Source organism: Pseudophryne corroboree, chromosome 4 (assembly GCF_028390025.1).
Source record: "Pseudophryne corroboree isolate aPseCor3 chromosome 4, aPseCor3.hap2, whole genome shotgun sequence".
NCBI lineage: Eukaryota > Metazoa > Chordata > Amphibia > Anura > Myobatrachidae > Pseudophryne > Pseudophryne corroboree.
The window spans coordinates 21157218-21174304 of NC_086447.1; the positions used below are offsets into that span (position 1 = coordinate 21157218).

The following is a 17087-nucleotide window of genomic DNA, read 5'->3' on the forward strand; positions in this document are numbered from 1 at the left end:
AGAGTGTAATGATGGAGTGGGTACCTTTTTTATTGGTAAACAAGAAAACAATAGAAAATTATTTGCCACAACTGAAAATAGACATAACAGAGAGGAATGAGGATGAAGCTTCTGATAAAAAGAATTACAGCCAATATTACGAGAGCCAATTATCTGAAAACCCTACATGGTAATTACAGATCGGAACATTGGATAATGAATGCGCCACAACTCAGAGATGGAAAAATCATTATTTTTTTGGTTTGAGTTGCTTTGCAGTAAACCTTATACTAAGTCTGAGTTATATTCTTGTACATATAGTGCACAAAAAAAATATATTTCAATGCACTTGTTTTGTCAAATTCTTCTTGAGATTAAATTGGCCCTGATGTTTAAATCTGGTCTGATAAGAATAATATAACATTTAGGGATGAAGATACAGCCCAGGAGTCCAGCACTGGAAGCCAAAATGGCAAATACCTCAAAAGCCACCGTGTATTTCCCCTTGGCACTGAGGTAGGCTGGGATGAAGGCGACCCAGACACTGCAGAAGACTGCCATGCTGAATGTGATGTACTGAGCCTCATTGAATGTATCTGGCAGCTTCCTGGCTAAAGATGCCACAATAAAGCATAAGGCAGCCAAACCTCCCATGTAGCCAATCACAATGTAGAATGCAGCGACAGAACCTTCATTACACTGTAATATCATCTTCCCAACCTCTGCCTGGGTGTCATAATCTGGGAATGGTGGAGATAAGCATAGCCAGAGGGCACAGATCACAGCCTCCCCAAAGGAGTAGATGACAAGTAGCAGTCTCGATGAATGTCTGGTCAGCCACCTCATCAGCTTCTGGTCGGGTTTGGTGGCTCTGAAGGCAAGGACAACGGTGACAGTTTTGGCCAAAAGTGAGGAGAGAGCAAGAGTAAAAATGTTCCCAAAAGCCACTTGTCTGAGGAGACAGGACATCTCTGTGGGGCGTCCAATAAATATCAGAGGACACAGGAACGCTAAGATGAGTGAGAGGAGGAGGCTGAAGCTGAGGTTCTGGTTGTTGGCTCTCACCACAGCTGTATCTCTGTATTTGATAAAGATGCCTAAGATTACAGCAGTCAGGCAACAGAATAATAGAGCAATGGAAATAAGAGATGCTCCCAATATCTCTCCATGAGATAGGAACTCGACTGTTCTCTCTATACAGGCGTCTCTTCTGTCATTTGACCACTGATGCTCAGGACACTTCAAACATATTTCCATATCTGAAAAAGAGATATTATTTATATAAAACAACATGTTTCAGGTGTGATCTACCTATTTCACTTAGTATTATATATTACTGTAGGTGGCTCGCCTCCAGTCACTAGTGGTTTATCTGGTGTGTTACTGTATTTGTCTGTGAAATAATGGTCCTTCTGTATATAACAATGAACAACTGCAGCAGCAACAAATGATAAAATCAACAGACAATATTTAATATATGCCAATGTCCAGTCAGGTCACATGGTGTGTATACCAGGTATAATGTATATCCAGGGATCCTTATTAATGAGAATGGACCAAGCTGTTAAAAATTCTGCTCAGGTGTGGCCTGTATGGATGATGCAGATACAATGTCAGTGGTTAGCAGTTATTATGTAGCATCAAATATTTCCATTTGCCATTGAGTGCTACATATAACGCTACAGTCTATTATAATGTGTTCTAAGATGATTGTATAATGGACTTACCACGCATTGATGGATCTGACTGATATGATGTTTGATCTCTGTTAGATAATTACCACCAATGGGGTGCAGTAACTGCCGTGTGATTGTTACATTCTCTATGCTCCTTGCTTTGGTGCAGGTACAGTATGAGTGGCCAGCAGACGATCCACAGAGAGAGAAGGTCTATAGATTGGGTTCAGCACTACACTCACAGTCAGCATAGCTACAGACAACCGGATGTTCCCAGTGGCCTCAAGACTTGCCGGTGAAGGTGATCCCTGAAGTAGCCATCACCACATGATGAAACACATTGGAGGAAAACATCGATAAGCGACACATCTCCACATTGCTGATGCACATAGTCACCAGCAGGTCTCCCATACAGGACTGAGGGGAACATATGGTAACAGATGGGCTCATCATCAGACCCAATCCACAGCTCTGCGCTCTCCGTATGCCAGCAGGATAGTATTAGTCAATCATCCATAAGAAACACCTAGAACATTATCAGTAACAGCTGGCTCTCATCTTATTACTATGTTCTCCTGGATATACATTATATACACACCACTCAATCTGAATGACACATCATGGAATATACTGAATAAACTGTCTACTGGTATTATTATATTTAGTCTTTTGCGATAGTTCATAATTATTATGTGGCAGCATTGTTTTCCGGACACATACATTTATACACCGGATAAACACCTGGTGAGCGCTGTGATATCTGTAGTAAGTTGCAACTTATTAAGGTTAGACCGTCAGGACCAGATTATTGCTAGTGGAGGCCCCATTGCAATGATGGTATGGGTGACCCCAACAATAAAATTGGCTCTGCCCCCTTTCCCCTCTCCCTCCACTGTCACAACTATTCCTGTTAGGGGAACAGGAGAGAGAATGAGGGGAGTGAGAGTCGCAGAGGGTGTCGGAGAGAAAGAGAGAGGGGGGAGACAGGAAGAGAGAGATAAGGGAGAACAAGAGAGGAGCGAGATAGAGAAAGAGGGTGTCATAGAGAGTGAAAAGAGTTTCAGAGAGAGAGGAGCAAGAAAGGGAGGGAGAGAGAGAGTGTCAGAGAAAGAGAGAGAGAGAGAGAGAGAGAGAGAGGGGAGTGGGAAAGAGTGGGTGGCAGGAAGGGAGGGAGAAAGACAATGAAAGTAGGTAGTAAGAGATAGTGAAAGTATGTGTCAGGGAGAGAAAGAGGCGAGCAAGAGAGATAGAGGATGTCAGGGAGGTAAAGAAAGAAGGAAGGAAAGAAAGAAAGAAAGAAAGAAAGAAAGAAAGAAAGAGAGAGAGAGAGAGAGAGAGAGGGAGAGAGAGTATTAGGGAGAGAGATAGTAGAGAGGGTGGGATGTACTAATTGGAAAATACAGTAAAAACCTAATTTTTAGGGTATTACTGCATTTTCCATATGTACTAATGTGAAAAACCCACAATCCTATTACTGCAACACATCACGTTAGTTATCTGTTCTTTCTTTAGGTTCTCTTCTTGAGGCAGAGTGGGTGAAGACTCTTTTAGACAAGGATAATTATAGTTTTTCAGTTACAGTTTATTTTATTCAGTAAAGCAGTTAAATCAGCAAGAGAGTTTCACTGAGCTTTCAATACAGTAAATGTTTTTTTTCACAACACAGTCACTAGTTATAACAATCAGAAATAATTATATTCACATTAAAATGATATTCACTACCAAAATAGACAATTTTATTATACTGCAACTCTTCTCTTCTTGTGCTAAAAGTAGTGAATAGGATTAGCACAAGTCAACACATCAATGCACCCGTACAATATTATAACTAACAGGGGTTACTCAACTATAAAATTAAAATTCAAATTAAAGTTTGTGTGTACTGGCCAAACACTTTATATTGGTATACCATGAATAATGTACAAGTAATCCTCAGTCTAAGAACTAGTAAATGTTGTCCTCCTGGCTCTATAATAAAAGTTAATGGTTGTTAAGGTATCCTGGAAGATGTATACTTTGTCTATTTACTGGACTTTTGACTTGGATGATGCAAGCCCGGGCTCGTTTGTTTGCAGTTTTTCCTGTTGTCTGAGTAAAGACTACAGGATATGGTTGTTTTTAGGCTACATAGTCTGTGGCAGTGTTATGAGTTATTTTATCTATTACACAGCTGAGAGATAGTAGTTGCTATAATATGCAGTGACATTGAGGATTTCATACTTCTCTGTCATAAATTTCAATAAACAAAATACTGTGGCTAAAAAAACACTGGTCTGTCTGCACAACTTGGGAGTAGTATCTATAAGAACAGTGTTTCTGGTGCTGACAACTACACTGAAGCTTCTGAGCAGCTTAAGGAGAACTTGGGATAAAATACAGATTTCCTGACTAGAACTCAAGAGCTTCAGTGTATATTTACATATATTTCATCAGTCACTGGCAGATAAGGAGTTCTCATCTTTCACTTCACTGACCGGAGTCTGTCTTTTCTTCTCTAAATAAAAATGTACAATGGTGCAACCAGACTTGTTCCTCGTTGACAAGGTTAATGAATTTCAGCACCACTGCTGACAAGAGGGCACTCCATTCTTCTTCCTAAGGGGGTGATTCAGACCTGATCGATGATGTGCATTTTCGCACAGTGGGCGATCAGCGATAGACTTTGCATGCATATTCACCGCAACGCGCATGTGCGTTGGACAGCGAGAAGATGGTGCAAAAATTTCTATCGCACAGGCGTTCGCAAGGTGATTGACAGGAAGAGGGTATCTGACCGTTCACTGGGAGAGTCAGGGCAAACGCAGATGTTACCAAGTGTTTTCAGGGAGGGTGTGTGACGTTAGCTCCGGACCCGATCAGCCTGTTCTCATCGCACTGTAGGAGCAAATCCTGGGCTACGCACAGACTACACACACTGGAAAAATCATTTAATGGTGAGTGTGGCGCTAACGGATTTGCAGCTGTCCGCTGACTGAGGTGTTTATTTGCAACTCGGCGAACACATGTGATCGCACACTTGCATGGCGGATATACACTCCCCTTGGGCGGTGACTATCTGATCGCAGGACAACAAATTTAGCAGCCCAGTGATCAGGTCTGCATCACCTACTAAATCCGAGCCATCAAATACCTGGCAAGAACAGCCCTGGAGGTGCTCTTAAACAGCAAACTGGCCATAGCTCTCTTGAGGGGTGGATCAGAAAGTTCTGGCTGTTGGTTCCACCAGACCCCAACACTGGCACACCACCTTACCACTGTGTAACTGTCATAATTCCCACTTCAGGTCAGCCCTCAGTAATGCCGCTCACCTCTGTTGTCTTGTCTCAGGAGACCTTTCCACTGCACAGCGGCACAGTGTCCAGCATTTTGCCCTCTCCCGGCGGGCATGGGAGAGTACACTGCTGTGTGCCCGCAGCTCCTCCACAGCATCAGCATGGCAGCCCGCTACAGCTCCCCTCCATGAGAAAGTGTATACCAACCACAATACCCCTCTGTGAGGGACACGTCCAGTAGATACATACAATTATAAGCTTATTTATTTATTGTGTAACCCCAGGAACTCTAATATATATTTATATATGCATCACTCCAGCAAGGGGTAAATTTAGCTTACTGGGGTGTCACAATAAAGCCCCGACACCAGGTTTCTGATGTGGAGGGTAACGCCATAGCTGGCATTACCCTATAGAAGCCTATGGCCTACTTTCCGCATCATTCCTGTCAGAGGGATTTGATTGGATCCCTCCCAGCATGCCCCATGGCTGTCACACCACTGCGCATGTGCAGATGAACTCCCAGATCATAAGCCCAGAAATCCAGGGGCCGGCGCCCCTCTTATTGGGAGAGCTGTCCTTTGTGACACTAATTGCATATGCAATTAGTGTTGGCGCGATGTGTGGCGGGCTTTACCGCAAGAGGTTGATACATCCTGTTCAGAGAGAGTGAAGTAAGAGGGAGAGATAGTGACAGAGATAGAGGGAGAGGGAGCGAGCAGGAGAGAGAGAAAGGGTGTCTGGGGGAGAAAGAGAAAGGAGAGACAGAGGGTGTCACAGAGGGAGAGAGAGAGGGAGAGAGTGTCAGAGTGAGAGAGGGAGGGATGAAGGGGGAGTGAGTGGGAGAGACACTACCTGTTACAGGACAGCTGCAGCACAAGTCTCTGATGGGGGCGGGCACTTCACAGCATTAGGCCCCCCCTCTTCCCCATACAGCTTCAAATCATGTTACTGCATGACTGGACTGCTGCCGGGATCTGGCCAGGTAGGGGTAGAGTGAGCTGGGCTGGGGCAATGTTTGCAGCAATGTGGAGGCCCTGGGCAATTCCACTTCACCTATAATCTGGCCCTGCTGACCCCTTCCATCAGTGTCAGTGATGTCACTTCCCAAGAGTCCTGGCATAGCACACATCTGCAGTCAGTTTCTGAACGCTTCAGTTTTTTTCTCAGTCTGACTCACTCCATAGGAGAAAAAACACAAAGATTTCACAAAAAGTACACAAATAAAGATGAAAAAAAGCTATGCAAGGGATAATCTACATTATGTAATAAAATCAGGGGCTAATAAAAAAAAATAGGCAGGGGAGGGGGTGATAAAGATGAAGAAAGAGGAGGGGGAAGAGAAGAAGAAAAATATGGGAGACTGCTCAGAGAGAGCGGTGGAAATAGAAATACCGGAGGAAAGAGAGATGTAGAGAGGGACAGAGGGAGAGAAGGAGGTAAATATAAACTATTTATGTGGAAGTGGCGCTGATTTGTCTGTTGGGGGAACCTGCAACAGAAGGAATATCATTTACATTTGGCTCTATTGGAGAATTGTTTTGACCTATTTCCCCTAGCAGTTAGTTCACCTGACCACATATTTAAACTATGATTGGCAGAGAAATAATCGCCCACTGGTCATCCATCTATGAGCATTCTATAATCTGAAATCATAACACACCTTTGTTTGCTATACAATGAACACACAGAAGTACGATATGCTACACACTAGAGATGAGCAGAACACAAACTTCCCGAGATTAGTCACCAGAGAATGGAGATATGCTATACACTGGAAACCAGATAATGGAGATATGCTATACACTGGTCACCAGAGAATGGAGATATGCTATACACTGGTCACCAGAGAATGGAGATATACTATACACTGGTCACCAGAGAATGGATATATGATATACACTGGTCACCAGAGAATGGAGATATGCTATACACTGGTCACCAGAGAATGGAGATATACTATACACTGGTCACCAGAGAATGGATATATGATATACACTGGTCACCAGAGAATGGAGATTTACTATACAATGGTCACCAGAGAATGGATATATGCTATACACTGGTCACCAGAGAATGGAGATATGCTATACACTGGTCACCAGAGAATGGAGATTTACTGTACACTGATCACCAGAGAATGGAGATATAATATACACTGGTCACCAGAGAATGGAGATTTACTATACAATGGTCACCAGAGAATGGATATATGCTATACACTGGTCACCAGAGAATGGAGATATGCTATACACTGGTCACCAGAGAATGGAGATTTACTGTACACTGATCACCAGAGAATGGAGATATACTACACACCGGTCACAGAGAATGAAGATATACTATACACTGGTCACCAGAGAATGGAGATTTACTATACACTGATCACCAGAGAATGGAGATATACTACACACCGGTCACAGAGAATGAAGATATACTATACACTGGTCACCAGAGAATGGAGATATAATATGCACTGGTCAGCAGAGAATGGAGATATACTATACACTGATCACCAGAGAATGGAGATACACTATACACTGGTCACTAGAGAATGGAAATATAATATACACTGGTCACCAGAGAATGGAGATATAATATACACTGGTCAGCAGAGAATGGAGATATAATATACACTGGTCAGCAGAGAATGGAGATATACTATACACTGGTCACCAGAGAATGGAGATATACTATACACTGGTCAGCAGAGAATGGAGATATACTATACACTGATCACCAGAGAATGGAAATATGCTATACACTGGTCACCAGAGAATGGAGATATGCTATACACTGGTCACCAGAGAATGGAGATATGCTATACACTGGTCACCAGAGAATGGAGATATGCTATACACTGGTCACCAGAGAATGGAGATATGCTATACACTGGTCACCAGAGAATGGAAATACACTATACACTGGTCACCAGAGAATGGAGATATCCTATACACTGGTCACCAGAGAATGGAGATATGCTATACACTGGTCACCAGAGAATGGAGATACACTATACACTGGTCACCAGAGAATGGAGATACACTATACACTGGTCACCAGAGAATGGAGATATCCTATACACTGGTCACCAGAGAATGGAGATATCCTATACACTGGTCACCTGAGAATGGAGATATGCTATATACTGGTCACCAGAGAATGGAGATATGCTGTACACTGGTCACCAGAGAATGGACTTATAATATACACTGGTCACCAGAGAATGGAGATATAATATACACTGGTCGCCAGAGAATGGAGATATAATATACACTGGTCACCAGAGAATGGAGATTTACTATACAATGGTCACCAGAGAATGGAGATATGCTATACACTGGTCAGCAGAGAATGGAGATTTACTATACACTGATCACCTGAGAATGGAGATTTACTATACACTGGTCACCAGAGAATGGAGATATAATATACACTGGTCACCAGAGAATGGAGATATGCTATACACTGATCACCAGAGAATGGAGATATGCTATACACTGGTCACCAGAGAATGGATATAAAATATATACAATGGTCACCAGAGAATGGAGATATGCTATACACTGCTCACCAGAGAATGGAGATATGCTATACACTGGTCACCAGGGAATGGAGATATGCTATACACTGATCACCAGAGAATGGAAATATGCTATACACTGGTCACCAGAGAATGGTGATATAATATACACTGGTCACCAGAGAATGGAGATATGCTATACACTGCTCACCAGAGAATGGAGATATGCTATACACTGGTCACCAGAGAATGGAGATATGCTATACACTGGTCACCAGAGAATGGAGATATCCTATACACTGGTCACCTGAGAATGGAGATATGCTAATTACTGGTCACCAGAGAATGGAGATATGCTGTACACTGGTCACCAGAGAATGGACATATAATATACACTGGTCACCAGAGAATGGAGATATAATATACACTGGTCGCCAGAGAATGGAGATATAATATACACTGGTCACCAGAGAATGGAGATTTACTATACAATGGTCACCAGAGAATGGAGATATGCTATACACTGGTCAGCAGAGAATGGAGATTTACTATACACTGGTCACCAGAGAATGGAGATAAAATATATTCAATGGTCACCAGAGAATGGAGATATGCTATACACTGCTCACCAGAGAATGGAGATATGCTATACACTGGTCACCAGGGAATGGAGATATGCTATACACTGATCACCAGAGAATGGAAATATGCTATACACTGGTCACCAGATAATGGTGATATAATATACACTGGTCACCAGAGAATGGAGATATGCTATACACTGCTCACCAGAGAATGGTGATATGCTATACACTGGTCACCAGAGAATGGAGATATGCTATACACTGGTCACCAGAGAATGGAGATATGCTATACACTGGTCACCAGAGAATGGAGATATGCTATACACTGGTCACCAGAGAATGGAGATATGCTATACACTGGTCAACAGCGAATGGAGATTTGCTATACACTGGTCACCAGAGAATGGAGATATGCTATACACTGGTCACCAGAGAATGGAGATATAATATACAATGGTCACCAGAGAATGGAGATACACTATACACTGGTCACCAGAGAATGGAGATACACTATACACTGGTCACCAGAGAATGGAGATATAATATACACTGGTCACCAGAGAATGGAGATATACTATACACTGGTCTCCAGAGAATGGAGATTTACTATACAATGGTCAGCAGAGAATGGAGATTTACTATACACTGATCACCTGAGAATGGAGATTTACTATACACTGGTCACCAGAGAATGGAGATATAATATAAACTGGTCATCAGAGAATGGAGATTTACTATACACTGATCACCAGAGAATGGAGATATAATATACACTGGTCAGCAGAGAATGGAGATATGCTATACACTGGTCATCAGATCAAATTCCAGCAGGTCCCATGTTGTTTGTGCCGCACACTTGTGCCGCTTAGCTTAGTCATACAGCTACCTCATTGCACCTCTTTTACTTCTTTGCATGATGTGCTGTTTGGGGCCTAGATTTTTAAAGTGCCATCCTGTCTGACACAGCAGTGCCACTCCTAGATGGGCCAGATGTTTGTGCCGCACACTTGTGTCGCTTATCTTAGCCATACAGCTACCTCATTGCACCTCTTTTACTTCTGTGCATGATGTGCTGTTTGGGGCCTAGTTTTTTAAAGTACCATCCTGTCTGACACTGCAGTGCCACTCCTAGATGGGCCAGGTGTTTGTGCCGCACACTTGTGTCGCTTATCTTAGCCATCCAGCTACCTCATTGCACCTCTTTTACTTCTTTGCATGATGTGCTGTTTGGGGCCTAGTTTTTTAAGTTCCATCCTGTCTGCAAGTGCAGTGCCACTCCTAGATGGGCCAGGTGTTTGTGCCGCACACTTGTGTCGCTTAGCTTAGTCATCCAGCTACCTCATTGCACCTATTTTTCTTATTTGCATGATGTGCTGTTTGGGGCCTACTTTTTAAATCTGCCATCCTGTCTGCCTCTGCAGTGCCACTCCTAGATAGGCCAGGTGTTTGTGCCGCACACTTGTGTTGCTTAGCTTAGTCATACAGCGACCTCGGTGCAACTTTTATGCCTAAAAACAATATTGTGAGGTGTGAGGCGTTCAGAATAGACTGGAAATGAGTGGAAATGAATGTTATTGAGGTTAATAATAATACCGTAGGATCAAAATGACCCCCAAATTCTGTGATTTTAGCTGTGTTTATGTTTTTTTTCAAATATCATCCTGATCAAAAACCAAAACATGAAAGGGTAGTTTTGGCAAAACCAAGCCAAAACCAAAACATGAGCGGGGAATTAGAACCAAAACACAAAACACGAAAAGTTCCCGTCGCACATCTCTTAGATATACTATACACTGGTCACCAGAGAATGGGAATTTCTATACACTGATCACCAGAGAATGGAGGCATACTACACACTGGTCACCAGAGAATGGAGATTTACTAAAACACTGGTCACCAGAGAATGGAGATATCCTATACACTGGTCACAGAGAATGGAGATATAATATACACTGGTCACCAGAGAATGGAGATTTTCTATACACTGATCACCAGAGAATGGAGGTATACTACACACTGGTCACAGAGAATGAAGATATACTATACACTGGTCATCAGATATTGGAGATATGCTATACACTGGTCACCCGAGAATGGAGATAAGCTATACACTGGTGACCAGATAATGGAGATATGCTATACACTGGTCACCCGAGAATGAAGATATGCTATACATTGGTCACCAGAGAATGAAGATATGCTATACATTGGTCACCAGAAAATGGAGATATGCTATACACTTGTCACCAGAGAATGGAGATATGCTATACACTGGTCACCAGAGAATGGAGATATGCTATACACTGGTCACAGAAAATGAAGATAAGCTATACATTGGTCACCAGAGAATGGAGATATGCTATACACTGGTCACCAGAGAATGGAGATATGCTATACACTGGTCACAGAGAATGAAGATATGATATACACTGGTCACCAGAGAATGGAGATATGCTATACACTGGTCACCAGAGAATGGAGATATGCTATACACTGGTCACCAGAGAATGGAGATATCCTATACACTGGTCACCAGAGAATGGAGATATGCTATACACTGATCACCAGAGAATGGAGATTTTCTATACACTGATCACCAGAGAATGGAGATATCCTATACACTGGTCACCAGAGAATGGAGATATAATATACACTGGTCACCAGAGAATGGAGATATGATATATACTGGTCACCAGAGTATGAAGATATGCTATACACTGGTCAACAGAGAATGGATAAATACTATACACTGGTCTCTAGAGAATGGAGATATCCTATACATTGGTCTCCAAAGAATGGAGATATACTATACACTGGTCACCAGAGAATGAAGATATGATATATACTGGTTACCAGAGAATGGAGATATGCTATACACTGATCACCAGAGAATGTAGGTATGTTATACAGTACACTGCTCACCAGAGAATGGAGATATAATATACACTGACCAAAGATAATGTAGATATGCTATACATTGGTCTCAGAGAATGGATGTATGATATACACTGATCACCAGAGAATGGCGATTTACTGTACACTGGTCTCCAGAGAATGGAGATATGCTATACACTGGTTACCAGAAAATGGAGATATACTATACACTGGTCTTCAGAGATTGGAGATATGCTATACACTGGTCTCCAGAGAATGGAGATACACTATACACTGGTCACCAGAGAATGGAGATATGCTATACACTGGTCACCAGAGAATGGAGATATGCTATGCACTGGTCACCAAAGAATGGAGATATCCTATACACTGGTCATCAGAGAATGGAGATATGCTATACACTGGTAATCAGAGATTGGAGATATGCTATACACTGGTCAAAGAGAATGTAGATATGCTGTACACTGATCACCAGAGAATGGAGATATGCTATACACTGGTCAACAGAGATTGGAGATATGCTATACACTGTTCATCTGAGAATGGCGATATGCTATACAGTGGCCACCAGAGAATGGAGATATGCTATACACTGTTCATCAGAGAATGGAGATATGCTATACACTGGCCACCAGAGAATGGAGATATGTTATACACTGTTCATCAGAGAATGGAGATATGCTATACACTGGTCATCAGAGAATTGAAATATGCTATACACTGGTCACCAGAGAATGGATATATCCTATACACTGGTCACCTGAGAATGGAGATATGCTATACACTAGTCACCAGAGTTTGGAGATATGCTATACACTGGTCACTAGATAATGGAGATATGCTATACACTGTTCACCAGAGAATGGAGATATGCAATACACTAGAAACCAGATAATGGAGATATTCTATACACTGTTCATCAGAGAATGGAGATATACTATACACTGTTCATCAGAGAATGGAGATATGCTATATACTGGTGTAAAAGTCATATTGCTTTCTAACAAATATTTAAAATGCCAGCTCTATTATATACTGTGGACGCCTGCGCATCTTATTACCATGTGCTATGAATGTGCGCTATGCATCGCAAAACACTGCATCCCATAAGAGAAAACAATACACCCACACATTATTTGAGTTCCAAAGCTCATTGATGTATATATTTGTTATTAAAAGGATATGTATTCAATATATCACAATGTACAGTATATATATAGTTACATGGTTACAATTTATACAGTAAGCAGGAATCCATACAAACTATTTCATTACAGACACGGCCAGTAATACATCACCATATTTTGCTCAAATGCTCACTACGCTCCATATCACTCTCTCTCTCAGTAAAATCATGCAGCCACTGGACAGAGAGCCTCTCCATCATCATCTGGGACAAAACAGGAAACTCTTCTATATCGCATCAGCTATATCTCTGAGACCGTTGGGGGTATACAGATCTCGTGCTATTGGTCTAGGGGAGGGAACTTTCTAATTCATGATGAGTCATTGGTCAGTGTGAGGGCTTTAGTTCAAGGTTGCTAGTCACTGGTTTCCTGTCCATCACGTGCTCTTTTGAACATATCTATTGTTCTAGTAAAAGTGGCTTCATATTCCTACATTTAATCATATCTACTTGTTGCAATGAGCTACAACTTAATAACAGGCATCAAATTGATACACACATTAATCTGGTTACTTTGACACCAAGCACGACATGTCCATCTTGCTCCATTCCAATGATACACATACATGACATTACTCCATTATATAATTTAAAACTTTATGATGTCTGGTGCTTGATATGTTCAAATTGCTGTATGAAATATGTGTTGAATATATCTTTGTGGCATGTCTGTGTAACTGCATATGTTACGGTGCACGCTGGGCGTATTCGCAAGTATAGCGACTTATAATGTGTGGAGTCTCTATGTTCTCTCTATGTAATATTTTTGACTTCGACAGTCCACCCTTTGGCAGTAAACAATAACTGCCATAAATTATTAACATAAGAAAAAATATTTCAGACAACAATCGGTGACCTAGACACACGTATGTATTCATTTCGCAAATCAGACATCTGGCTATATTTGGGGAAGACAGGGAGGAGGACGAGACATCCTCTATATGCACGGGACCACTTGTTGGGTGTGGGACAACATTCAACCTATAGAGTACGCTGGGACAGTGCTTTGGCCTATAATGTCTGATTTGAACGAACAATTCACACATACATGTACCTACGTCTTTGTACACTGATGTTCAGATTCGATTGAGGTTCTGCTGGGTAGAGGGAGAAAACACAAACAAATCGTGAAAGAGACATATAAAATGTTCATGATTTACATATTCCTATCATTTTCTGAACATTGTTTCCATTTCTGGAACATATGCTAGGTCTGTTTCATCATTGAACAAGGGTTATAAGTAGTGTCCTTCCTAAATAACATAAACCTTCGGAGTTCGGGGAGAGCCACTCATAAACCTTTCTTCCACACATATTAATGAGCTCTTTATCTGCTATGTGTGAATTGCCATTGTCTGATTGCTCCTGATTACCTCCCAATTTCCTGAAATTGGTGAGATTTAAACATACCAAGGATTTATCTATGGTACTGGTGGATCTTAAGGCTAGGGGGTCTAGTAATATTATACTCTTTGTCCACCAGTCCCCTCCCCTTTCCGTGTAATTCAAGTACCTCAGCTAACTCTAAAAAAAAATATGGCACTAATACTGCATCTTTTCATCTTAGAGGTACCTGTGAGCACATCCAACATTCCGTTTGGTTTAAGACCTTACCCACTAGTGAGTGGTAATCACTCAAGGGATGTCTGTCAAATGCTGCCTTATTGCTAGACTGACATCTCTGGATGCACTCATCTTCAATTATTGGGTCACAATAACTACAAAATACAGTATTCCTCAGACAATAGCCTATCACGTTACCTCTGAACTCCATAACTACTAGACCTTTGATTTTTCTCTGGCTTTTAACAAACTGATCGACTAATCCTGGGATCCTATAAGGAAATCACTCCTTCCTCCAGAACCTGTTCCAGTCCCACACTCGACTCCTCATGAAAAACCTCGCAAAAATAAAATGTCCTGGAAAAAATTTTTGTCAGCGGGAAAAAGAGAAAGAAAAATAGAACAAAACAAATCTTGTCCATAGCAAATCAATTACAACGACTGGTCTTTCTGTAATCCTTTAGCACGCTCAGGTAATGTTCAACAGTGCCGCCTCTCAGTCTTCACGGAACAGACTCTCTGGTGATACTTTTGCGATCTCACTCCATTTACGAGTTCCTTCCGGACTACCGACTTTCCTGCAATGGGAATCGTGGACCCAAGTCTCTCTCTCGGCTACTTTCACTGGGATAGTGCTGTCAACAAAACTTGGTATGGTCCTTCCCACCTGTCTATTAGGCAACCTGAGCGTAAGAACAATCACACAGTCTCTTGGTTCACAATCAAGACAGTTAGTATTTGGCATACCAGCAATCTACAGTTTCAAGTTCTTTTGTCAAGTTCTCAAATGATGGCTCATCTCGATAAGGTACTGTACTGTCACCTCATTGGTGTATTTCTGATCATTGCGGATCAATCATGACATGAGGTTGTCTTAAAAAAATTTTTTTTCGAAGAGGGTGATTCGTTTAGTGAAGATCTAGGAGTGGTTCCGATGCTACATAATACTAGTGGCAGTGTCTTTGACCACAATAGTCCAATTTCAAGCTTTGCTTCTACTCCTAGGTGTACCATATCTACACATAAATTTCTGCACGATTTTCTTTGCGGTAAGCACAGCAGTACTTGTGGAGGCAGGAAATGCCTCTACCCAGTTTGAGAGAACATCAGTGCACACCAATACATAACAATAACTTCTAAAGGGTGTTAACTGTACGAAGTCGATTTGTATTACCTGAAAAGGTCCGTCTGCAGGAGGGATATGGGATGGCTCTGTTAGTACTACCTTACCAAATGTTCTTCCTCATGCAAGTAAGACAGGTCATTGCTTTCCTGCTTGCCTGAGAAGAGAACCCTGGTACACGCCAGTAAGCTCTTACCAATTTGCACATACCTTCCTTACCCTAGGTGAGTTAGACCATATGCCGCCTCAGCTAGGCTGGGGAGATACGTCCTGGGGTCCACTGGCTTACCTTGTCCATCTCTCCAGAGTCCTGGGGACTCCTAGCCATACCCCTTTGACTTCCAAACCTCCTTTTCCTGTAGGGAACACACATTTGTATCTTAATTTAACTGTTGTGTGTTTGCAATGTAGAGTACCATGAGCATAACTCAAAAAAAAGAAAAGAAAAAAAAAACATCTCTAGAGGAGAGAAAGAAGAAGAAAATATCAGGTCTGCGTTCACCAATGGGCATATCAGTGTCTATAAAAAAAAATTCCCTTCACCGGTATTCTCATCCTTCCTCCACCCTTTGTGCATGACAAGGCACACTGCAGTAATACTGGTGTTATCGTGCTGGTGAGATATACTGGGTTCGGGCAGAACTCTGAAGGACCAATTAGGCATGTAGTGTTTGAACTGTAATTGGGTCCATGTATTGCACCACCCTGTGTGAACGCCAAAGATGAAGAGGAAACTGTGGAGAAACAGAATAGAGGTTGGTGACAGATAAGTTTGTAGAGGTGGAGAGGATTTTATTAAAATGAAAACTGGATTGGGCACTACGGGGAATTGATTACCTACTTTGTCTACCCCCCTTTAAAGCTTGTGCATGCTGTGTCACTACTGGGACTACCTCAGCCATCAATCCAGTGTCCTGCTCATCCTAAGTTCCTAGGTAACCTGGTATCTGTGAGATAATTTCCTCTACCTGTGATGGACATGAATCTAGAACAGTGTAATGCAACATTAGTCTTTGAGGGTTGTCTAACATACCTTGTACTTCCTGAGCGGGAGTACAATATATGTATTTCACATTTAACAAAATCTCTGTCGATTAAGTTAGTCAGGGGCCAATGCTGTTATGAAAAAGAAGGAAAGGAAAGGGTTTAGCATCATAGGGGCCCAATCGTAACTTCAGCAGGTTTTTGTCAAAGGGTAATGTTGCACTTCTTTCATTCCTCCCATTTGCAGAATTAGTGTTTTCAAGTGATCTTATCCAGACGGAGAATTTTCTTTTACTGCAAAA

At 41.8% G+C, this 17087-nt stretch overlaps 1 protein-coding gene across 1 annotated transcript in view; it reads right to left on the bottom strand.

Annotated features, from left to right (window-relative positions):
* Positions 1–336: 336 nt before the first annotated feature.
* LOC134910758 (vomeronasal type-2 receptor 26-like) overlaps positions 337–17087 on the bottom strand; it is a 32948-nt gene continuing 16197 nt past the window's right edge. Inside the window, exon 6 of the mRNA XM_063919141.1 lies at positions 337–1238. Within this exon, the coding sequence (XP_063775211.1) occupies positions 337–1238 (902 nt within the window). The remainder of the gene's footprint in view (positions 1239–17087) is intronic.